The sequence below is a fragment of the Neofelis nebulosa genome, chromosome 1, assembly GCF_028018385.1.
Source record: "Neofelis nebulosa isolate mNeoNeb1 chromosome 1, mNeoNeb1.pri, whole genome shotgun sequence".
Taxonomy (NCBI): Eukaryota; Metazoa; Chordata; class Mammalia; order Carnivora; family Felidae; genus Neofelis; species Neofelis nebulosa.
The window spans coordinates 66,868,388-66,892,060 of NC_080782.1; the positions used below are offsets into that span (position 1 = coordinate 66,868,388).

Genomic DNA, 23,673 nt, shown 5'->3' on the forward strand with positions numbered 1-23,673 from the left:
CCTGCAGACAGACTCACAGACATCCAGATGCACGGCAAGGCTACAGAGCATTTGGGTCACTCCGTGTGGTGTCCTGTCAGGCCAAGCATGAGGGGAAGGGGCTGGAGCCATGAAATCCCTGTGGGGACCCTGGGAACAAAGTGCCTGAGTGGCATTAGGGTCTCTGCCTGGGGACAGGAGATGTGTCTGTGCCCTAGCTGGGTCTCTGTCTCTTTCAGCCTAAGTTTCTGTGTAGGGGAAGGGAAAGCCTGACCACAGACTCCCCCAGCAGAGCTGACGATTAGTAATTAACTGGGAGGAATCTCAGGGGTGAGGTTAATTGGGGAACAGGGAGGGTAGCTAGGGTTTTGGGACTTTGCCCTTGACCCAAGGGTATAAAGGGGAGGGTCCCAGCTCTTCCTCAGGCCCCTGGGGCTTCCTTAAGCAGCCGAGCAGGAGCTGAAACACAGAACCCCCAAGGTAAGCCCAGGGCCCCCTGTCCCAAACCCATCCCCAAGTCTTAGTAGGAAATAGCCCATCACCTCCACTCCCTCACCTCTGTCCTGTGCTTCCCCTCTCTGCACCCATAACATCTCAGTCTCAGTGCAGCCTGGCTCAGTCCAGCCTGGCTTATTCCCCCAAAGTAAAAAGGACTCGTGCTCTACCAGGGCTTGGAATTCAGGCCAGCCCCTCACCCCCATCACAACAGACAGGGGCCCTTGGGACATTATAGGGGTGTAAGGATATGTGTTGCTAGCGCAGATTGGCACTCCTACCCCATCAATGAAGAACTCCTGGTGCAGTTGAGGGTGTGCCTAAAGTGAGCCGAGGGCTTCCCAGACTTGGGGATAACAAGGGGGGAAACCTCCTTACCTAAACCAGTCCTGGTCTGAGACTCATTCATGAGAGAAAGGCCATCTGGCAGGGAGGGAGGTAGATGGGGAAAGAAGTTCATTTTCCGGGGGAACCCAGGAACTTGGGATCCAGGCCAGTGGACCCTCCCCCAAGTGCATGTCCAACTGGTCTCATGAGCAAGCAGGTGTCCATGGCTCCTCACTGCCCTCAGGATGGTCCAAACTCCTCCTGCATGTGCAGACTTGGCCCACATCTGCAACCTCTGCCAGTACACATGTTCCCAGGTCCCCTCCAGCTGCAGGGCATTCTCATCTCCTTCCAGCCCAAGGCTCCTGCACACATGCCCTTCTCCCTCTCCATCTGGGAACTCCCACTCCTGCCTCATTTCAGCTTGATCGTCTGCTCTCTCTTCCCTCAAGAGTCCACCCCCTGCCACGGGGCACTCTGGTAGCACCTGTATCTGTCACTAGAACACATGTCCCCATTGCCACTTGCCATCTATTTGAAGGATTATTTCATTGACATCTATCTCCCCATGAGACTTTGAGCTTTTAGGGGGCAGTTGTCCTTGTATTTATTTAGTTATCACTGCATCCCATCATTTAGCTCAGCGTCTGGGATAGAGTAGATGCTCAATCAATACTTGCTGAATGACAGAATAAATGAATCTGGGCTGAGCACCTGAGTATGCATCTCTGAGTATATGTGGGGGTGGAGGGTATACTTCACTGAGTGTGTGTTTGGGATTTACACACCATGGGTGTTTGTGCATGTAAGTATGCAGGTATGGATGTCGAGGGGTGGTGTGTATGTGTAAGTTTCAGGACACAGTAGTTGTCATTCAGTGTTGCTGCGGCCCCACTGTGTGTGCCCAGGATGATGTCCTATGGAGAGAGGCTGGGGGGCCCGGCTGTCTCCCCACTCCCAGTCCGAGGGGGACACATGATGCGTGGGACAGCCTTTGCCTATGTGCCCAGCCCTCAGGGTGAGTGCTGCTGCCATCCCTGGTCCCTGTGTGCCCCGAGTTGCTCACATCCCTGGTGAGGTCTCCATCCCTCTGCCTCTCCCCCCCACCCCCAGCCAACCCTGCCTGTCCCAGGGCTTCTGAGAACTGCTGACCAGCCTCCCTCCCCAGTCCTGCACAGGATTCCAGGGACCTCCGCTTATGCCTTCCCCAGCCTGGGCCCTGTGGCCCTTACTGAGCACAGCTGTCCCTATGGGGAGGTTCTGGAGTGCCATGACCCGCTGCCTGCCAAGTTGGCCCTGGAGGAAGAGCAGAAACCAGGTGGGCCTGGGAAGGGGGTGGACAGCAGGGGCATCAGCAGTCAGTGCCCTAGACCCTGGCCTCTGTGCTCATGGCTGGCCCATCTCCAGAGCTTGGGCTGGCCCAGAAGCTGCGCCGGGCTGGCATGACACTCCTCAAGGTGCCACTGATGCTCGCCTTTCTCTACCTCTTCGTCTGCTCCCTGGACGTGCTCAGCTCTGCCTTCCAGCTGGCTGGAGGTAGGGCCAGAGGAGGGGATCAGGGCAGGGTTCCTGAAGGGCATCAGGCAACACTGGCTCATGCTCCCCAGGGAAGGTGGCTGGTGACATCTTCAAGGACAATGCCATCCTGTCCAACCCAGTGGCAGGGCTGGTGGTTGGGATCCTGGTGACTGTGCTGGTGCAGAGCTCCAGCACCTCCACGTCCATCATTGTCAGCATGGTCTCCTCCGGCTGTGAGTTGGCTCACCAGGGCTAGGGAAAGAGCATGGGGGCTGGTGTGTGGATGGGGGCTGAGGTGGTGTGTCAGGGCCAGGAGGCCGGGGGCAGGGGGGAGGAGTGGGGACAGGTTGCTAAAGGCAAAGGGCAGAGCTCCAGCATCAATCACCCTGTCCTCCAAGTCAGGGCCAGGAGTCTCAGCCAGGAGGGGTGCCCCAAGATCTGGAAAGGGTGCCAGATGGGGAGTACAGCCCCAGGAAAGCTTAGCTCCACATCACCACACAGTTCCTTATTCTATCAGTCGGGGAAAAGGAACCTGCTAGAGATACACATATGATTAATTGCAAGGAATTGGTATACATGATTGTGGGGCTGGCTAAGCAAGGCCAAAAGCCATGGCGCAGGCTATGAAGAAGGGCAGACTGGAACTCTTGGGCAGAAGCCAATGCTGGGTAGCCTCAATTTTGCTCGTAAGGCCTTTTATCTCATTGTATGAAGCTCACTCAGGTGATCAAGGGTAATCCTCTCTATTTAAAGTCAACTGGTTGTAGAAGTGACTCGCATCTGCAGAACACCTTCACAGCAACATCTAGACTGGTGCTGGGTTGAAGACTGAGTACTATAGTCTAGCCAAGTTGACACACGGCACTAACCATCACACTCGTGCACATGTACACACACAAGCACAGATATTCATTTGCATACAAGTCATGTGCCCTCATCTGCATATGTGCACATGCAGTGCATCTGTTCACATACATGCACACATATAGCATGTGCCCATATGAACCTGTGACACCAAGGCTGGGCAGCATCCTGGCAGGACTGCCCGACGGGGGCTGGGACATGGGTAGTGAACCTGGAGGGATGTGTTGTGGGGACAGGAGCTGAGTGGCTCTCACATAGTTAGGAGGTCCTCTCTTCTTCTACCAGTGCTGGAGGTGAGCTCTGCTATCCCCATCATCATGGGCTCCAACATTGGCACCTCTGTCACCAACACCATTGTGGCCTTGATGCAGGCGGGGGACAGGACTGACTTCCGGCGGTGAGGGGGTAGTGTGGTGAGGGGCCTGTGTTTGTCAGGGGAGGGTGGTCCCAGGTGCCAGGAGCCCCCAGCCGTAAGTGCATCCCGGCTCTGGCCTGCCCTGCAATGTGGCCTCCCTGCCTAGGGCATTCGCGGGGGCCACGGTGCACGACTGCTTTAACTGGCTGTCAGTTCTGGTCCTGCTGCCCCTGGAGGCTGCCACTGGGTACCTGCACCATGTCACTGGACTGGTGGTTGCCTCCTTCAACATCCGTGGCGGCCGTGATGCCCCTGATCTGCTCAAGATCATCACAGAGCCCTTCACCAAGCTCATCATCCAGGTGGGGGCAAGGTTGGCACGGGGTGGGGGCCGGGGGATAGTAAGGACCCCTCTCTCACTCTCCCCACCCACATCTTGTCCACAGCTGGACAAGTCTGTGATTACCAGCATTGCCACCGGTGACGAGTCCCTGAGAAACCATAGTCTCATCCGGATCTGGTGCCGCCCAGACCCCATGGAGGTGAGTCTCAGGTCTAGCCCCAAGTAATGTTGTCCTGATTCCTTCCAGTCTCACACTGACTTTAGGCAGCTATTACCAATCAACTAGAGTCAGCATGTAATTGATCTAGCCCAGTGGTTCCCAAAGTATGGACCAGCAGCATCTGTACCACCTGGGAACATATTAGAGCTACAAAGTATTCAGCCCTTCCCTAGACTCTAAAAAAACACTTGGGGCAGGGGGTGGCATGCCTATGTTTCAACAAGTCCTCTAGGTCTGCTCCATGCTCAAGTTTGAGAACCACTGGTCTAGCTCAACCTTCTGGTTTCACAGGTAGAGAGAACAGGCTTCAAGAGGCTGAGACTCTCAGAGCCTGTCCTGCCGGTTCAGGGCCCTGTGTGCAGGCCTAGCAGTGTGGGGCTCTCTCCCCCCAACTAGGGTGCCAGGGAGACTAGTGATTCAGCTCTGCTGTGTTTGGGGACCCAGGTAATGGGGGGAGGGGTAGGGAAGGTGGAGAAGGATGCCTTGGAAAGCCGGACAAACAGGAACAAGACAAGAGGGCCACGTAGAGACCTCACTGGAGACACAACAGCCACTTGTGCTGACATAGGGTTTCCTCCCCCTGGAGACTGCCACAGGCATGTGTCTGCTTGCCCTTTTGCACCGTTTCCCTGCCCAGAATGAAGACATTGATTGGAAACTTGTGGACCTGCCATTACACCAGGCTAACAAGGAGGCAGGCAATTAGCACACTTTCTCACTCAGCCATAAAAAAGGAAATGCTTCATCAAAACCATAATCCACAGTATTTGCTTCTCCCTAATTATCACATATAAGAAGCAACTCCATTTGGAACAAGATATAAGGAAAGCTGAAGCCAAAGGCGTAGCACAGCCTGGCCCCCTCATCCTTCCTACTTGCTACTTGATGTTACCGGCCCTTTATCTCAGCGTGAACAGAGAAGATCCTTTCAACCCTGCCCTATGAGGTTCCTTTGCATCTGAGTGGTGCACAGCTCTGTTTCAGTCCTTCTGAGTGTTCAAGGCAGTTTGACATCAAAAAGCCCATACGGGCAGCTCTTACACTGGCTTTGTGACCCCTCTAACACAGTGCCACCTTCTCACCCACCCTCTGGGCCCTCTCTCAGCTCTCTGAATTGCCCAAATCCTCTCTACTTCATAGCAGAATCTGGACGACAGAGAAATCACACGGTTTGATCTTCACACAAAACAAACCATGCAAGGGAGGTCCTGAGCTGTGGAGTTCCTCTCTTGCTCTGAAATCCCCGTTGCCCACCTGCAGCTGCATTCAGCAGGTCTCCCCTTGTAATATGTACACCGGACATGACCCTGTCCCGATGGGATCCTCACAAAACGCTGGCGAGGTGGACATGAGTATCCCATCTTCCACAAGAGGAACTTGACGCCCACTGACGTGAAGTAACCCATTCAAGTTCACGTGGCAGGGGCTGGCCTCACTGCTCCTGATGCCACTGGCCTGAACACTGGTTTCTCATCCCAGCTCTCCCAGGAGAACTTTTCTTTAAGAGCAGTATCCAGATGGGATTTCCCTGGCTTGGAGAGTAGCTGAGGGGTGGGATCCAAGCTCCCTGTTCTCACCCTCTCTCTAGGTCAGATCCTGTGGAACATGGCTCCGCAGCCATGTGCTTGCTCTTGCTGTGTGTGTTGGTGGTTTCTGCTGCACCAAAGACTTGAATTTTTCCTTTGGCCACCGAGTCTCCCTTCCAACCTGTCCTCATGGCCTCCAGCTTTCACCAAACTGGACCCAACCTCACCCAAAACAGTCTCCAAGGAACGAAGTCACCAAAGACAGTACTGGGAGTCTGAGACGGTGGAAAAAAACCCAGAGGCAGTTTTAGTGTCCCAACACCTCTTGACACTCCAGGGACCTAACACTGTCTTGGAAAATTACCTTCTTATGTACTTATCCTATGGATTGTCAACCATACTCGCCTGGTCTAAACGAGCATCCTTTGAAGACTTGCAATGGGGAAACAGGATTTATCACTTGCCCATTTTATAGTTGAGGAAACTGAGGCTCAGAGAGGCTTGCGGAGGTCCATGCCATTGAGGTAGGATGAAAATCCTGGTGGAATCTGGAGCCCATGCTTCTGAACCCCCATCTCACTGGCTCTTCCAGAAGCCAGCCTGGAACCCCCATCTCGCTGGCTCATCCAGAAGCCAGTGCGGTGTTCCATCATATGTGTCCATTCCCCGCTCTGCCCACCAGGCCTGACTGCCACCAGACAACCACAGCCACCCAGAGACTGCTCCCGAGTGGTAGGTACTGCTCTAAAAAGGATTTCTCCTCTTTGCCACCAGACGGCGCTGCTGGCACGGTGATTTCTGCTTCCAGAAAAAAAAAGACCCTAGAGCTCCCCTAACCCTGCAGGCTGAACAACAGCACAGGCCCACATCCTGTACATTTCTCTCCAGGGGAAGGATTTCTGGAGCCTGGCAGTCTTCTGTGAGCTTAATCTCAGAGGTGCTTCCTTAATTTGGGGTGTCCCTACAGGCACTTAGATCCTAACTCTCTTCCAAGATTCCTCAATACTAGTCTCTTGGGAAGAGGTGGGCAGCATCATAAAACTCACACTGTAGGAAAGGAAATTGAGGCCCAGAGAGCTTAAGTGTTCCAGGATCACATAGCTGGGAGTGGTTGAGCTGGGATCTCAGCTTAGGGCTGCCTGGTGCTCATTTATTCTGTTCTTCCCACAGAGTTCACCACCCCCACCACACCCCCAGGCCCAGGCAGGATGGGCACATCTAGGGATATGTCCCAGACCCTGGGCTGCCCAGTTCTTTATCTAGGCTAGAGGTCCCACCTTCTAGACAAGGAAGCCCTGGGCCTGCTCCCTCCCCTCCCTCAGTACCTACCCCCAGCCTGACTGTGCAGTCTACCCACTCTCTGGCCTCCCCACTCTCCTACTTCTCTCTTGCCCTTTACAGTCTCTGGATTCCCCTCTGTGAGCTCAGCCAGAACCACACAATCCCAGGCATGAAGGTCAAGGTTCAAAACCCTCAAGGCCTTAGCCCTGAGTCTTGCCCTGCCCTGACACAGCCAGCCCTGAATGGGACCCCAGCGAAGTTCCTCCCTTAAGAGATCCATAGGCCCAGCCAGGTCAGTGGGGTACAGGCTGGTCAGGTATGCACTCATCTCAGGGGTCATCTGCCTCCCAGGGTTCCAGGCTGGCCCACCAAGGTCCTCCCCAAAAGGGCCAGGATCCTCAGGCACACGTGCAGGAGTCATTGATCCTGACCTAGGAAGTCAATCTCATGCAAACACATACACATCCACCCTTCCCATCATGCAACCCTGAATGGGCCCAGGGATGGAGGGGGGGTCTAATCCGTATTAGGAGACACAATTTACTGAAGACTTGTTATGGCATAAGCCTGCAGAGAGCACTTCACACACATTTTCTCCTGTAACCTTTATAACAGCTCTTTGGCTATCCTGCTTTAAACAGGTACAGAGAGGTGACATGACTTGCCCCAGGTAGTTGGTGTTAAAAAACAGGACTTGCTCAGATCTGCTGGACAGCAAACACATGGCTCTCTCCCATCACTCTCTTGGCCTGCTTTTCCAACACAGCCCAACAGAGAGTATTCTCTCCTGGTTTCTCAGTTTGCACTTCTGGCCTGGGTTTGAGGGTGCCCCAGGCCCCAGGTGTGGCCAGCTGGAACACAGATGAGCACAGTGTCCCACTCACAGTGACACATGTCACTAAAATAAACCTGATTTAAAGCCAGACACCAGAAATATTTCTTACTATTATACATTTTATAAATGACACAGTTGGGAATAAACCCCAAAGAAGCTGCAACATTGAAGGGCCAGTCCTGCACCTGAGATGCTACCCTCAGCACAGGGGAGGTCCGGGGTGGGGGTGGGAGGCAGAACTCCCTGGGGACTGGACCAGGGCCCCTATCAGCTCCCAGAGAGGCACAATGTGTATAAGGAAAATTTGTAGCTCTTGTGTTATGCCTGGGGCCCTGGGAGTAACTGCCTATTTCTGGGGCTCAGTTCCTCCTTTGTGAGATGGTTTCTCCCCATCCGAGCCCAGCCCACTTTCTCTTTTCAAGGCTAGAATCCTGAGGGAAAGGTAAGGCACCCCAGTTGCATGAAAAAAAATCATAATTCCTCAATCCAGTGAGGTTGCAAATTAGTGGCCCTCACAGGATTGTAAAGTATGTGGTTTCTCTTGTAAAATTGGGCCATTTGGTCATGCTGGGCTGCATCCCTGGATGGTGACAGAGGCCTGGGCCTGCCTGGCTCTGGGCCCTTTGAATTGGTGGGGGGGGGGGGGCTCCAGAAGAAACTCCCCTCACTTCACTGGCAGTAGGTGTGGGATGGAGGAAGGGTGGGCCTGGACTTCTCTCCACCAGTGGTTCCCCCACTCCCTGTACCCCAACATCCCCCCATAAGGATTTGAGCGAGAGAACAATGGGGCTTGGGCTGATGGTGCCTCAGGGGAAAGGATGGGGCACAGACACTGGGGAAGTGGGAGGCACCAAGAGACAGACTGATAATAAAGAATGGGGAAGGGAGAGTTTTCAGAAGGAGGGCCATGGTCAGTAGCACCCAATACCAAGGAGAGGTGGAAGAAAACAAGGACAAGAAGCCACGGGATCAGGAGGCTGCAGGCTCCAGTGAGAGCCAGATCAGCAGAGTGATAGCACAGAACATTCAGAGGACTCACCACGGCCATATTCTTGTGTGGCAGGTGTTTTCATCCCCATCTCTCCAGCGGAGGAGACTCAAAGAAGACAAGCAAGCTGTCCAAGGGGACGTAGCCAGGAGGCCCACTTCCATCCCCCCATCCCCCACCTCTTCCTAACCCCCACCTTATCCCCAAGCCCTGCTGCATTTTCCTAAATTCTAAGTCACGCTCCTCTTAATCTAGGCTCCCACTCCCATGCCCAGGGCAGAGGCCAATACCAGCTGGACCCTTGGAAATGCCACCATGGAGAAATGTGAGTGTCTGCATCATGGGAGATGTTTGGCATGGCAGGGGCAGAGCCGGGCAGAGGAAGGGCTGTCCCCAACCTGGCCACTGCTGCTATCAGCCTCAGGAAAGCCAGCTGTCAATCAGCCCAGCTCATGGGCTTGGGTTAGGCCCTGCTGTTGAGGCTGAAGTAGCCTGAGGTGGGGCCTTAGACTCCATTCCCAAAAGGGTACCAGAGGTGGGATGCTGGGAACCAGCTGTGGGTGTTCAGCTCTCAGCAGCCTGACACCTCTTCTGCCAGGCAACCACATCTTCGTGGACACAGGGCTCCCTGACTTGGCTGTGGGGCTCATTCTGCTGGCTGGCTCCCTAGTGCTCCTATGCACCTGCCTCATCCTCCTCGTCAAGATGCTCAACTCTCTGCTTAAGGGCCAAGTGGCCAAGGTCATTCAGAAGGTTATCAACACTGGTAAGCCCCAGGAACTAGGTGTGTGGGCCCCAGGATGGGCCCTTCCAAATCTCACTAAGTCCCACTTGCTATGTGGTCTGGGTAAAGCTCTGCCATCTCTGAGCCTCAGTTTCTCCCTGTGAACAAAGAAGAGGTTGGGCCAGGTGATTTCTAAGGACCCTGAGGTGCTGGCAGCTGGGGACCTGAGGCTGTCTCTGGCTGTGGTTCCATTCTAGCAAGTGGCTCTAAACAGATCCTCAGAGGCCACCAATTCATTCAACAGATATTCATTAAACCTGTGTGCCCAAGCATGGTTTAGTGCCAAAGATACAGAGGTGAGCCCCAGAAATGAACCCTACCCTCAGGGGGCTCACAGGCCAGAGGGGGAGATGGATATACAATGAAAAATAAATGACTGAGTGGGGATATATTCAGATAGAGAAGTTACTGCTGAGAAGAAATCAAAAGTGACAAATATACAGTATGGAAGATACCTCTTTCAATGGGTGGTCAGCGGCCTCTGTGAGGAGGCTGAATGAAGAGTAGTAGTCAGATGTGTCTGAAGAGTGAGCCAGGCAGAGAGAGGTCAGTAAGGTAACAGGGTGGAGCAGGTCACAGGGTCCCCACAAGCTGTGCTCAGAGCCAGGACTTTATTAAGGGTAATGGGGCCACTTTTGGGTTAAGGGTTGGGGCAGGGGAGTGACACCACCTGATTTTCATTTTAAACTGCATTTCAAACTTTTGAGATGCTGCCTGGCACCAGCAGAGGCTAACAAATGCTGGAATAAGGTACATCTATGGGAGCTTAGGGAAGCAAGAAACAAAGTCCGCCAGAGGGCCAGGGGTCAGGGAGGGCTTTTCAGCAGCCATGATATCTGGTATCATGTAGGAGGACTATAAGTGGAAGCCACTGCAGTTGAGCAGGGGACTGACAAGACCCCACTTGGAAGCTGGCATCCAATACCTCCTCCCTAAGAAAGGTCCTGGCTACTCTCCCAATGCCCTCCTACTGACCCTGCTGGGATGGGGGTGTCCTCGTAGACTTCCCCGCCCCCTTCACCTGGGCCACAGGCTACTTTGCCATGGTGGTGGGAGCTGGCATGACCTTCGTTGTCCAGAGCAGTTCTGTGTTCACCTCAGCCATCACTCCACTCATTGGTGAGTGCCCATGGCAGGGCAGGGTGGGGCAGGGTGGGCTGGCAGGGAAAGGGCTGAAGGAGGGGGCTGAGGAGAATCTGTCTTCTCTGTCTGGCCTCAGGCTTGGGTGTGATCAGCATCGAGCGGGCCTACCCCCTCACACTGGGCTCCAACATTGGCACGACCACCACAGCCATCCTGGCTGCACTGGCCAGCCCCAGGGAGAAGCTGTCCAGCGCCTTCCAGGTGCGCCTAGGAGGGTGCCTGCCAGGGGCAAGACAGGGCTGGGACTGGGGTGTGGCACCTGACCCAGGGTGGGACATCATGTAACAGAGTTTTTGACTGCCTACTAGGGGCTGCCCACTATGCCAGGCTCTGGAAACTATACGGGCCAAAGGAGACTGGGTGCCATCCCCAAAACCTTAGCATCTAATGGGTAGACATTACTCACATAATCACACCAATGACAGTGAGTGGGATTTGCACTCTGAAGAAGGGGTGCAGCGAGAGGGGGGATGGCCCATTCTGAGGGATTAAGGACAAGTAGGGGGAGGAAAGATGGCAAAGGGGTTGCTGTTCTAGGAGCAAAGAAGTAATGACAAACCTGAGGCTGGGGCCAGGGTTCGGACCAATAAGGATGACAGAGCAGCTGAGCCAGAAACTAGAATGAATCTTTTTACTGCTGAGTTTGGGCAGAATCTGTTGGGGAATTTGCAAGAGGGGTCAGTGGGGGAAAATGTGTAGAGTTAGGGCAGCATTTATTTACTACCTGGTCTGGAAGTGTTTCAGTATTATGCTAGGAGCACATCCGCCCTCTGGTGACTTTCGTGCTGCCTTTCCAGGCCAGGCTCCTATTATCTATCCTTGCCGGCCTGACAGGGAGCTGGAGCCATGCCCACCTCAGCCCCTCTGCCCTCTCCTCTACAGATTGCCCTCTGCCACTTCTTCTTCAACATCTCAGGCATCCTGCTGTGGTACCCAGTGCCCTGCACGCGCCTGCCAATCCGCATGGCCAAGGCGCTGGGCAAACGCACTGCCAAGTACCGCTGGTTCGCTGTCCTCTACCTCCTCCTGTGCTTCTTGCTACTGCCCTCGCTGGTGTTTGGCATCTCCATGGCAGGCTGGCAGGCCATGGCGGGGGTGGGTGCACCATTTGGGGCCTTGCTGGCTTTTGTGGTGCTCGTCAATGTCCTGCAGAATCGCAGCCCCAGACGCCTGCCCAAGTGGCTGCAGACATGGGACTTCCTGCCCCACTGGATGCACTCCCTGCAGCCCCTGGACCATCTTATCACCCGTGCTACTTTGTGCTGTGCCACTCCTGAGCCCCGCTCACCCCCGCTGCCCGCCAGGGTCTTCCTGGAGGAGCTGCCCCCTGCCACACCCTCCCCCCGTCTGGCACTGCCTGCTCAACACAATGCCACCCGCCTCTAGCCCAGACTGCCACCCAGGGCAGGGAAGGGCCTGTGCCTGGGGCCCACTGTAGAAGGGCAGAGGGGTGTGTCTGTGTACTCTGGGCATGGGCCTGTCCTTGTACAGGTCCTCAGAGGTCTGGGCTTGTGTGACTGAGAGTCAGTGTGTGTGCATGTGTGGGCATGTTTGGTAATACTGTATGTCAGCCTGCATGTGTGAACTGATGCACCCGTGGAGGGCTGTGTGCAGGCTACAGGGTACCTGGGTATGATTTTGAGTCCTCTGCACACCAGGAGGCTTTGTTTGGAGGCCTGTGCTTGGTTCTCCTGGACACACAAGTCCGACTCAGTGGAGCAGGAGTAAGGTGGGTCTGAGGACAGGACCTGCAGCTGTTTGGTTGTGCATAGATGTGGGTGCCTGAGTCACTGGCTGAGTTCTCACCCTCCCTGTCACCTTCCTTTCTCTACTTGCCACTCTCCCCCTCACCCAGTTGTTCTGTGGCACCACTACAACCCCCTTTCCCAATACTGAAAAAGGAATTAAATTCTCATGCATTTACAAGTCTGTTTGCTTCCGTCTGGGGAGTGGGGGTAGGCCATGGCTTGGGGTCCAGCAGCACTATTTCCTGCAAGCTCACCCCAACAATCCACTTAACCCTACCTTAATGAGCCAAACCAGATTCAGACTCCCTGGGAGTCCCCCCTAGGGCATGGGGCCACCCCCAAGGCAACCATAAGAAGGGCTCTCTGCACCATCCCCACCCACTCTCCCACCCTCCCCATCCAGCTGACTTCCTCTGGTCTCTCTCTGCCTCTGGACTTACCCACCTTACTTCCCCTTTCTGGGATAAGATTAGTGTTCCAGAAAACAAGTGACAGGTGGGGGCTTGTCAGGGGACACTGAGGGAGGGGACAGGGAAGGTGAAGATGGGCAAGAGAGGCCATGCTCTGGGCCCCAGCACATAGTGGGCAGGGACTGGCCACACTCCCTCCCACCTTTGTCCTTTAACTTTGGGCAATAAACCAAGCCTCATTTAAACCCATCCAAGCTTTTCAGGGCACTGGGTGGCTCAGTTGGTTAAGCGTCTGGCTACAGCTCAGGTCATGATCTCACAGTTTGTGGGTTCAAGCCCCTCTGTGCTGACAGCTTGGAGCCTGGAATCTGCTTCAGATTATGTGTCACCCGCTCTCTCTGCCCCTTCCACCCCCAAAATAAACACTAAAACAAACAAATCCATCCAAGCTTTTCAATTCCTCCTTTTCCATAGGGCCCCTGGAGCTGAGGCCTGCAGAGTGAAGGTCAAGGGGTAGGGAATGCCTAAGTTCCTCCTTCTAGTCTAGAGAGTCCTCTGGGGCCTTTGGACTCCAAGGGGGCAGACGGCTATAGGGTCCAGAACTCGTCGTGATGGTCTTGGCCATGTGCTCTTCTCCCACTCCCTTTGGGATATGTGGGAGGAGATGCAAGAACCCGGGAGCCCCAGAGTTGCTCTCCAAGCTACCAGCCCTACTCTGTCACCCACTGACACTTGAAAAGGCTTCCTCCTGCCAAGTAGAGGGGGTGACTAGTACACTGGCCTCCAGCCTGACTCCCTGACCCCATAGGGTCTAGCTGGGGTTTGCTTTGGGAGGGGTGTGGGAGGAACTACTTTTACAGTTTGTCCCGCACAGAGGTGTGGAAAGTTTTCTTGGGAAAGGACCCTGGGAAGTCAGGCCAGAGGCCTCTGCAGGGCATTCATGGATAGGAGGGCCAGATCTAGGGTACAGGAGGCTGGGAAGCCTCTGAACTCAAAATCCCAGCCCCATCAGGCAACCCCTCTTCAAGAATCTTTCTAGGGCACCTGGGTGGCTCAGTCGGTTAAGCATCCAACTTCAGCTCAGGTCACGATCTCGCGGTCCGTGGGTTCGAGCCCCGCGTCGGGTTCTGGGCTGATGGCTCAGAGCCCAGAGCCTGCTTCCGATTCTGTGTTTCCCTCTCTCTCTGACCCTCCCCCGTTCATGCTCTGTCTCTCTCTGTCTCAAAAATAAATAAACATTGAAAAAAAATTAAAAAAAAAAAAAAATCTTTCTGGAAACTGGTTTCCTCATCTGCAACTGCCCAACACGCAAAAACACAGGATGAGCCAGCCAGGCCCAGCAGTTTATTTGGACGCAGCCACCAGTGGCCTAGCTGTACTGCTATGTGCCCTGCTTGCGTAGCCCATTGATCAGCTCATGCACTGTCTTGTTGAGGATGCCCCCATGCACACCCCGTCGGCCCATGAGCACCAGGAGCGCGCGCGGGGTGTGGCCCACGCAGACAGCACGCCCATCCAGCCCTTTAGTGCGAGCGTCCAGAACACCATCTCCCTCAGACAGCAGGTGGTCTCGGATGACGCAGCAGCGGCGGCCTGCCACACTCAGGCCGGCCTGCAGGAAGGTGTGCCGATCAGGCCCTGTGAGCACACCCACCTCCTGTGGTGATATGGCAGCTAGAAGGCCCCCAGGGCGCGATGCCCACACGCAGCGATTGTCTGAGTGGCCCATGATGGCCACGTCATCAATACGCTGGTCCCGCAGCACTGCACTGATATAGCCTTTCCAGTCCCCCATTCTGGCTCAGAGTGTGCCCCTCGCCTTGCACTTTTAAGGGATATCCCGCTGTTCCGTGTGCCTGGAACTCCATGCACTGTGAGGCATGTCAGGGCGGGGTTGTGACATTGAGGCATGGTGATGTCACAGAGACACTATGTACACTGGAGAATGTGTACATGGGGTGAGGGAGAGAAGCTCATATCTTAGACCTGTGTAAAGTTGTAAAGTTAGCCTGAAAGATAAAATCACACCGATCTGTACAACCCTTGAGAAACCAACTTAAATGGCTCACTGAGCGCCGTGTGCACCCGGGTTTAAGACCAAAAAGAAAAAGGGGTGCCTGGGTGGCTCAGTCGGTTAATCGTCCGACTTTGGCCCAGGTCATGATCTCACAATTCGTGAGTTCAAGCCCCATGTCGGGCTCTGTGCTGACAGCTTGGAGCCTGGAGCCTGCGTGGGATTCTGTGTCTCCCTCTCTCTCTCTGCCCCTCCCCAGCTCATACTTGCACTCTGTCTCTGTCAACAATAACTTAAAAAAAAAAAAAAAAAAAAAAAAGAACGAAAAGAAAGAGAGCAAGTCTGGAGAGCTAGACCTCCCAGACTGGTGACCATTGAACCCCCCAGAATCCTCAGTTTGGTTCAACGTTAGGAACATCAGCATCTCCTGGGAATCCGTTAAACAGATTGCTGGGTCTCAACTGGAGAGCTTCTGATTCAGTAGTATGGGAGGTAGCCAGAGAATATGCACTTCTAACAAGTTCCCTTGTGACGCTGCTGCTGGTGGTCCAGGCACAATTTGAGCCCCACTGCTCTAGTGCAAGTTTGGGTGGGGGTGTTATCCACATTGCCAGCTCTAAGAGTCCACAGCACTGTTTTAATGTGAAGCATTTCTAACCATGGTGCTCAGCCTTGACTGCACATGGAATCACCTGGGGAGTTTTAAAAACATACCACTACCCACACCCCCTCCCTAGAGATCTAATTGATCTGAAGTGGATCTCAGGCACAGGTTCAAAAAGCTCCCCAGATGATTCTAATGTACAGTAGAGATTGAGAACCTCTGTTCTATAAACTTCAAAAGTTAAAAAGTTAGTTCATACAAGAGATAAATATATGGAGCCACCCTGCTCAGGACTTGGTACACAGTATGGCTCAAAGAACATCAGTTGGACACCAATCTATACCTTGTTTAAGATCTTAATAGATCCTGTTCCCCGAGGAGTATGGAGAAGTGCACCAGTTTACTGTCTTGGCATTTCCCATCAGGTCCCCTGAAGAACTATGCCTCTCACACATTTTCAGAAGCACTTTATTGAGTGCCTACTCTATGCCTGGCGCCAGGCTGGGGGTGCTGAGAGGAATCAAACCCAACCCTTGCCATCCATGATTATGCATCAGCCACCCTTCCATTCCAGAATCCCCCCAGGAGGGAAAGACAAGTCCCTGGATGGTCAGGAATTGGTGTGCTCCTGGATCCAGGCCAGGTAGCTGGCCACGTCGGTGTACACACCTGGTTTGTAGCGGTCGCCACAACCGGAACCCCAGCTGACGATGCCTCGCAGAATGAGCTGGTGCTCTGCGGCCTCCTCCTCACACACTAGCGGGCCCCCGGAGTCACCCTGAGTCAGGGACACGTGGCTCAGCGCCCTTGGTCTGGAGTCTGGATTTGATGGGGTGGAGGAGGGCACCAAGCCAGCCCATGGGCTCACCTGGCAGGCGTCGGTGCCACCCTCGAGGAAGCCAGCGCAGAGCATGCCTGAAGTAAAAGAGACTCCGTGCACGTCCTGGGCGGAGCAGCGCTCAGAAGGGATGAGCGGCACCTGTGCTTCCTGCAGGAAGCTGGAATATTCCCCGGCCCCTGCGAACCAAGAGCACCTTCCTCACACCCTTCGCGATCCTGCTCACTCCCCACTAACTGGCCTCTGTTGCAGCAAGCCCGTGAGGAAGAGTTGCTATTAAAACCATTTCATAGACAAGAAAACTGAGACCAGAGAGGAGCCGGGATTTGAATGGAAGGGGCAGAGCAGGAGTGCTTTGGAACCCCACTCCCACTTCCCACCCAATGTCTCCGAACAATATTTCCCAACTAGCCAACCGGCTGCCCCAGCGCGAGGCCAGCATCCTTGTTAGCCCTTGCATCGCAGTACCAAGAAGTAACCAAAGGAAATTGTGATTCTCTCTGTACCCCTTAGGAGCCTTGGGGACCTCCCCTTCCCCCGCCCCAGCAGTGAAGCCCAGGCCTTGGCAGTAGCTGACTGCAGACACAAGGGCCCTGCAAATCTTCCCAACCCACCAGGTCAGCGCCACCTGTCCCTAGTGGTACCAAAGCTGAGAATTTCTCTTGCCTACCCCGGTGGCCAGAGGTGTCCCTGCCGCCCCTAGCCAGCCGTTCTGCCTACCCTCAAACTGGTAGCCCCAGCCTGCCACCTCACAGAGGGCGGCCTCGGCCTCAGCTGGGCGGGCAGCGCTGCTTGGCAGGCACACCGGCTGAACGAAAGGCGACGGGAGCGCGCAGTGGCCGTCTTCTCTTTCCTGCAGGCGCAGCAGGGCTAACCCAGGCGAGGAGGAGGGTGAGACCCAGACGCTGGGACTTCGAGCCCTCCCCCACCCTTTCCCCTGGTCGCCGAGGGGGCGCTCCCGCCCCCGCACCCAGGTCGTGCTGGTAGGTGATGGGCGAGAAGGCCTCGTGCAGGCGGTAGGCGCGCACGGCCAGAGTCTGGCACTGCTCACAGCTCTGGTTATGGCGGTCCTGGCCGAGCACCACCGTCAGCTCCTCCGGCGGGGGCCTGCGGGCGGAGGGGATGCGGGGGGAAAGCGAGCTCAGAGCCGGCCACAGGCCTCCTGCCCCCGAGTCCCTTGCTGGGTTTCAGCTTCCTCCTAGGGCGCTGGGGAAGAGTGAGAGGGAGGTAGGGCATGGGTTCGGGTGTTGCACGGAAGCTGGGCTCGGAAGAGCGAGGAGCTAGGGTCCCGGGCAGGGCGCCAGACGCGGCGGGACTCGCCGGTTCTGCAGGCAGTGCGCCGCGGTCAGCACCCAGCAGGAGGCGATGAGGTTGCCCGCGCAGAAATTGTGGCGCCAGTACAACGCGGCGATGTAGGGGTGCGCCCCGGGCAGGGCCACCAGTCCCCCAACCACGCGGCTCAGCGAGGACAGCCGTTTCCGGAGCCGTTGTCCGCAGCTGGGACTCGGCAGGGGAGTGGGCTGCTCCGGCGTCGTCGCGCCCAAGGCTGTGGGAGGAGCCCAGGCTGAGTGCTGGGAGACCCACCACAGGCTGGAAGGTAGCTCGCCGCCTGCCCTCTGACTTCCCGCCACTTCCCAACTACCTGGGGTCGGGGGCTGAGGCTTCTGCAGTGCTGAAAGCGAGGGCAGGGGAAAATCCGGGTGCTCAGAGGGGACCTGGGTTGGAGGCAGGAACTGAGGAGCCTCTAGGACTGGAGGTTCGCAACGTGCCAGGCGGCAATATTCCCAGCTCAGCCGGTCGCCGCTCCACACGAAGCACCACGGGCGGGTGTCGTTGTCCGGATTCCTGTAACCACCGGAGGGGCGCTGTTAAAGGGTAAGGAGCGCCAGAGGGCCCTGGGGCAGAGGGGGATGCCCCGCCCGCCCCACCCAGCGCACCTGCAGAAGGCATGGTTGCCCAGTCCCCAGTTCAGCGCTTGCTCTGCAGTCACGTTCCGGTAGGTGGCCTCTGAGGCCCACGGCTGACACCGGGCGCCCGACAGCGCAGTCTCGGCTGTGCCGCGGTAGTCAAACCCGTGGCCGTCGTAGCATCGCGCCTCAGTGTCTGGGGAGAGAGGCGGCTCCTTGCAGCCAGGAACTGGTGTGGTTTCCCACTGCCCTCTCAGCCACTTTCCCCACTCTCCGGAGTCCCTCTCCCGGAGTCCTTCTTACCTGGGGGCGGAGCTTCTGATTCCTCCAAGATCCCTACTCACCTACGTCGCAGAAGCGTCCTGCGTATCCTGCCCGGCAACGGCACAGGCGGTGGCCCTCCGCCTCTAGGCAGCTGCCTCCGTTGAGGCACGGGTTGGTGTGGCAGACTGGGAGATGGAGCACATTGAAGCACCTCTGGGCCCGAAGACCTCACAGAAAATTCCCCTTTCTTTAGGCACCCCGACTGGTTGCCTAACAGCTTTTCCTCCAGACCTCTGCCTTCCTCCTCTCAGGCCAATTCCTGACCCATCCACTCACCCTGGCTGGCCAGCGGCTTGCAGTGGGCATCAGGACCCTTACACTGGCACTCGGCCACACCCGCCGGTTCAAGCCTATGCCATGTTTCTTTCTCATGGAAGAACTGAAGAAGCTGAGACTCAAAGCATTTCTCTGGGGACAAATGGGAGAGGGCAGTGGTCTCAAGAGAGGCCAGGATCATGCCAAGTCTCTGGGGATCCAGAGACCTCTTCAGTGGGCCCAGGACTGCCCCTGTTTTTCCCAACAGCCCCTCACATGGCTTCACCATCTCCTTACCCCTCTGGCAGTGCTTCCCAGTGAAGTGTTCTGGACAGATGCAGTGTGGGCCTTTTGGCGTGTTCACACAGGTCCCTCCATTCTGACAGGGGCTGTGTTTGCTGCAGTGGTCTGAGAGATGGATACAGTGGAAGGAAGAGTGGGGAGCCTGAGTCAGACAGCCTGGGTCATGGGAGATAAGTCCCTACCCAAACCTGCTTGTCCTATGACCTTGGCACTCCCAAGTTTCCATGCTTTAGTTTACCCACCTGCAAAATGAGGCTACCTTCTCCTAGAACTTCTCCCTCTGGAGGAAGGGAAGGGTCTGGATGGGCCCAGAATACCAGGTGGGTAAGAACTGATGATACCCAGTAGAGTAGTGGGAAGGAGAGGGCCCTGAGCTACCCCAAAGGCTGTGTGTAGTACCTTTCACTTTCTTGGGCTCCAGGCAGTATGCCCATTGCTGGTCCTGCTCAAAGTTGGGACTGGTAGCACACCTGTAGAAAAAGATGAAGCTTCCCTGCTCTGCCCAGGGGACTGGCCCACCCTTCCCTCTCAGAGCCCCCTTTCTCCAAGCAGTGTTCCTTGGGCAGATGGATGGGCAGAATCCGTCTCCCACAGGTCCCTGCTCCAATCCCTTCTGGGTAGTCTTACCAGGGCTGGGGGCCAGGCCGGCCCTTGCGGATGCATGTGTGGTACAGTTGCCGGTTGTACTGGAAGGGGAAGTAGCAGGGCTCCCCAGTGACAGTGAGAACTGCAAAGATAACACACTCCCTGATGATGTTTCCCATGCTCCCCACACCCTGCTCAGGTGCTACCCCTCAGGGCCTGGTTGGAAAACAGACCCTTGAAAAGATCGTTATGCCTTCAAGAGGTTCAGTTCTGCCAAATTGAACTTAAGATGTTCCCTTCTGCACTCAGACAGCTGGAGTGGGCTCCTGACCCCACCACCTGCTAATTGTGTGACCTTGAGCAAATCTGTAGCCCCCAGGCCTAGAAGAGTGTTTGCCACAAAGTAGCCACTTAATAAATACGTGTTGAATGTAGAAGTCACTTGACCACTCTGAGCCTTAGTTTCCTCATCTGTGAAATGACAACAATAATAGTATAGTTGACCCTTAAAAATCTAAGTTTGAACTACACGGGTCCACTTATGTGTGGGGTTTTTTTTTTCGATAAATACAGTACTCTAAATGTATTTTCCTTATGATTTTTTATTAACATTTTCTTTTCTCTAGCTTACTCTATTACAAGAATACAATATACTGTATAATACAGTTAACATACAAAATATGTGTTAATCAACTATTTATGTTGTTGGTAAAGCTTCCCATCAGTAGTCTACAGTAGGCTATTAGTAGTTAAGTTGGGGGGAGTGTTTGTTTGTTTATTATAGGGAGAGCACACATGAGCACTGAAGAGGGGTAAAGGAAGAAAGAGGGAATCGTGGCTCAATCTCACAACCCTGGGATCATGACCTGAGCTGAAATCAAGAGTTGGACGCTCAACCGACTAAGCCACCCAGGAGCCTCTAAAGACTTTTATTTTTAAGCAATCTCTACACACAACATGGGGTTCTAACTCACAACCCCAAGATCAATAGTTACATGCTTCACTGACTGAGCCAGCCAGGTGCCTCTAAAAATCACTTTAAATGATGCAGGTATATTTGTACAGGAAAGTGTTCAAGGAGCGCCTGGAGGCTCAGTCGGTTAAGGATCAACTTCTGATTGTGGCTCAGGTCATGATCTTAGAGTTTGTGAGATTGAGTCTTGCCTCCAGGCTCTGTGCTGCCAGCACATAGCCTGCTTGGGATTCTCGCTCTCTGCCCCTCCCCCACTCATGCTTTTTTTTTTTTTCCTCTCTCTCTCTCTCAAAATAAACTTAAAAAAAAAAAAGAAAAAAGTATTCATAATTTTAAATGAAGAAGAGCAGTTAAAAACGGCCTGCCAAGGGGCCCCTGGCTGGCTCAGTCAGTAGAGCATGCGACTCTTAATCCCAGGGCTGAAAGTTCAAGCCCCATGTTGGTCATAGAGATTACTTAAAAATAAGATCTTGAAAACAAAACAAACCCAAAAAACCAGCATGTCAAATGTGGTCCTATTTTTGTACAAATATATTTACATATACATCAAAAAGAAATCTAGAAGGACATGCTCCAAAGTTTGTAGGAGTGGTTTTTAGAAGATAGCGGATTATGGAAGAATTTTTTCTTCTTTTGCATTGCTGTAATTTCTAAAGTTTTTACAATAAAAATGTTGCTAGTAGCTATTATTATTTTTAAAAACAGTATAGTAGAGCCACTCTGTTTGCTGCCTTCTTGCTAAACTGTATTGGTAATCCCTAAACCAATTCTCACGGTGCTTTTATGGTCATTCATGGATGTGCATGGAGTGGTGAAAAATGTGAGGTCCTGAAGCACAAATTCCCAGCTAAGGTGAAACAAGGTAATGCTCTGCTTCTTGTTTCAGCTTTTCTCCTGTAACCATGTGTCCTTTTCACAGTCTATTCAGAGCCACATTTTTGAAATTTTGTGCTTCTGGTAGATGATTTTACTGTTGAAAATGGCCCCCAAATATGGTGCCGATGTTCCTAAGTGCAAGCAGGCCATGATATATATTCTAGAGAACATTTATGTGTGAGAAAAGCTTCGTCCAGGCATGAGTTATAGTGCTGCTGGCCATGACTTTATTATGAATGAAGGGACAACACAGTAAGTAAGATATCTTGAAACAGAATGACACATAAAATAAGCTTCTATGTTGACAGTTGATGAAAATGTTGTGACCAGAGCTCACAGGAACCTAACCTTAAATTTCCTTTAGGAGCAGTCATTCAGTATTTGCTAATTCAGTGTTCTCTGTGACTTTATAGAACATGACAACCATGAATGACAAGACTTGACTATCTACTTCAGAGGAGTATTGTGAGACCTAAATGAGATAATGTCTATCAAACACTTAGCACAGAGTCTGGCACATAGTATGTGCTCAATAAGCATTCTGTCGTTATGTCATATGTGCTGCTATTTTGTCGTTAAAGGCAAAGGTACAGCAACACTCGCTGAAGGCCAAACCAGGAATAGGATTAAATGAGGAGAGACCCTTAAGATGTAAATGGGATAGATAGAGAGGAGGAAGACTTCAAGTAGGTGATTAGGCAAAGGCAGGGCACTTAGGTTGGCTCAGGAAAAAGAGAGGAAAGCAGTTTGGCTGGGTGTGGAAAGATGAGGCAAGGAGGTAGAGGAAGGCAGTGTCAGGCGTGGGGCCCTAGTGCCATGCTGAGGGGCTGGGCCTGGCCTCACCACACAAGGCTTACCAGGACAGGGTCCATCTAGTTCACAATTTGAGGAAAATATTGAGTGCCTGGAAGAATGAGGGCAATGGGGAGCTGTTGCATGGTTTGAGGAGAGGGGAGATACAGACATCCCCCATCTAAAAGGGAACTTGATAAGTAAAAGCTAATATAGTTTAAGCATTCACCATGCAGTAGTCTGTGGGCTGAGTGCCTCACATGGATTAACAACTCATTTCTCCTTCTCCACAACCCTAAGAGATTTACTATTACCACCCTCATTTTATGGGTGGAGAAAATGAAGCTTGGAGAGGTCAAGTCACTTGCCCAGAGTCACCTAGCACATAAGTGATGAAGCCAGGATTCAGAGGCATTTGGGCTTCAGAATCCTGCTCTTGTCCATAAGGGCCCTGGCCTCTGTGTGGCATGACTGATGCCTATGAGATGTACTGAGGGAAGGAGAAGAAGAAGAGAGGCTGGGGAAACTGAGGGAGACTGGAAGGCACTGGGCTGGGAACTCAGATATAGCCCAAGCCCTGCTCTCAAAGAGCACACAGTTCACCAATACTCTGGGTCCCCAGTGCCCATGGGAAAAAGACCTGACACATAGTAGGCACTCTGGTCTGAATACTAGCCAAAGTAGGGACAAAGTGAAGGGTGTCCCGGATCCCTCCCCGTGTGCCAAGGGCCCCAAACTGACCATCTGCACACTCCCCACCATACTCATTCCCACTGAAGGGTCTTTTAGGAGGCACAGCCAGGATACTTACCTACTGTGTGCTCATCTGCTCTGTGCTTATGCTCCTTAGGGGCTTTCCAAGGTGGAGTCTACAGGGGAGAGAAAAAGGGAATTTTCCCAGAAAGTCAGAGCCTACCTCTGATCCCATGCCAGTCTTCAGCTTCCTCTCATATCTCAGAAATGCAGGAATTTTCTCAAAAGACCCAGACCCTTTGTTCCTCTTCCTATTGTCTCCTCAAGGTCCCCCTCCCCCAGAAATGAAGGCCGTGTCCTCATATCCACCAGCTCTAGCTGTCTCTCTTCCCTGCCCCCCCTCCCCCAGGCCCTATGGGTTACTCTTGCCTTTCCAAACAGGCCTTCTAGTCACCTGGACCAAAAAGTCATGAGCAGAGGCCAAGGCTGTAATAGGGACCCCCAGGGCCATCTCAGCACAATCCTCCTGGCTCCCACAGCTCTCACCAAAAGCGCTGACTCCAGGCTTCCCAGCAGGGACCCCAGGAACAGGAGAGCCCTCATGGCGTCTGTTAGTCTAGCTGCTTGCCCAGGAGTCCAGATCAATAGAATTGGTCAAAGGTCCTTGAGTCCTGGGAATTAGAGATTGGTCGA

General features: G+C 53.8%; 3 protein-coding genes across 6 annotated transcripts; 1 reads left to right on the forward strand and 2 right to left on the reverse strand.

Moving 5' to 3' along the window:
• The first annotated feature begins 389 nt into the window (after window positions 1-389).
• Window positions 390-12,584, forward strand: SLC34A1 (solute carrier family 34 member 1). Of its 4 annotated transcripts, none has more exons than XM_058724498.1 (13): window positions 390-459; window positions 1,653-1,819; window positions 1,970-2,119; window positions 2,209-2,337; window positions 2,409-2,552; window positions 3,469-3,580; window positions 3,705-3,900; window positions 3,985-4,080; window positions 8,987-9,056; window positions 9,330-9,497; window positions 10,518-10,634; window positions 10,735-10,859; window positions 11,541-12,584. In XM_058724498.1, exons 2-13 carry the CDS (start codon window positions 1,711-1,713, stop codon window positions 12,042-12,044), a joined length of 1,920 nt encoding a protein of 639 aa, XP_058580481.1. In that variant the 5' UTR covers window positions 390-459; window positions 1,653-1,710; the 3' UTR covers window positions 12,045-12,584. The 4 variants fall into 4 exon arrangements, with proteins under 4 accessions (XP_058580481.1, XP_058580503.1, XP_058580495.1 ...); XM_058724512.1 differs by having other exon boundaries at window positions 410-459; window positions 1,710-1,819; XM_058724503.1 differs by having other exon boundaries at window positions 442-459; window positions 1,659-1,819.
• Window positions 12,585-14,131: 1,547 nt separating this feature from the next.
• PFN3 (profilin 3) lies at window positions 14,132-15,059 on the reverse strand. Its single transcript, XM_058727841.1, has one exon. It carries the CDS (start codon window positions 14,609-14,611, stop codon window positions 14,198-14,200), a length of 414 nt encoding a protein of 137 aa, XP_058583824.1. The 5' UTR covers window positions 14,612-15,059; the 3' UTR covers window positions 14,132-14,197.
• An 825-nt stretch (window positions 15,060-15,884) lies between these two features.
• On the reverse strand, window positions 15,885-23,667 carry F12 (coagulation factor XII). Its single transcript, XM_058724533.1, has 14 exons — window positions 23,527-23,667; window positions 23,099-23,156; window positions 19,689-19,788; window positions 19,461-19,531; window positions 19,056-19,166; window positions 18,780-18,911; window positions 18,524-18,628; window positions 18,210-18,375; window positions 17,915-18,117; window positions 17,593-17,818; window positions 17,243-17,379; window positions 16,993-17,142; window positions 16,303-16,451; window positions 15,885-16,212 (listed from the first exon to the last, which is right to left on the reverse strand). Exons 1-14 carry the CDS (start codon window positions 23,581-23,583, stop codon window positions 16,045-16,047), a joined length of 1,833 nt encoding a protein of 610 aa, XP_058580516.1. The 5' UTR covers window positions 23,584-23,667; the 3' UTR covers window positions 15,885-16,044.
• Window positions 23,668-23,673: the final 6 nt, after the last annotated feature.

Excerpts from the sequence above, each read along its gene's own strand:
- F12 (XM_058724533.1), bottom strand. The coding sequence starts at position 23,583 with ATGAGGGCTCTCCTGTTCCTGGGGTCCCTGCTGGGAAGCCTGGAGTCA. Across the intron at positions 18,912-19,055 it reads TGGGAAGCACTGCCAGAGGG|AGAAATGCTTTGAGTCTCAG; the intron begins GTAAGGAGATGG and ends ATTTGTCCCCAG. Across the intron at positions 16,452-16,992 it reads CTGGGGCTACCAGTTTGAGG|GGGCCGGGGAATATTCCAGC; the intron begins GTAGGCAGAACG and ends CTTGGTTCGCAG.
- PFN3 (XM_058727841.1), bottom strand. The coding sequence starts at position 14,611 with ATGGGGGACTGGAAAGGCTATATCAGTGCAGTGCTGCGGGACCAGCGT.
- SLC34A1 (XM_058724498.1), top strand. The coding sequence starts at position 1,711 with ATGATGTCCTATGGAGAGAGGCTGGGGGGCCCGGCTGTCTCCCCACTC. Across the intron at positions 2,120-2,208 it reads GGAGGAAGAGCAGAAACCAG|AGCTTGGGCTGGCCCAGAAG; the intron begins GTGGGCCTGGGA and ends GCCCATCTCCAG. Across the intron at positions 9,057-9,329 it reads AAATGCCACCATGGAGAAAT|GCAACCACATCTTCGTGGAC; the intron begins GTGAGTGTCTGC and ends CTCTTCTGCCAG.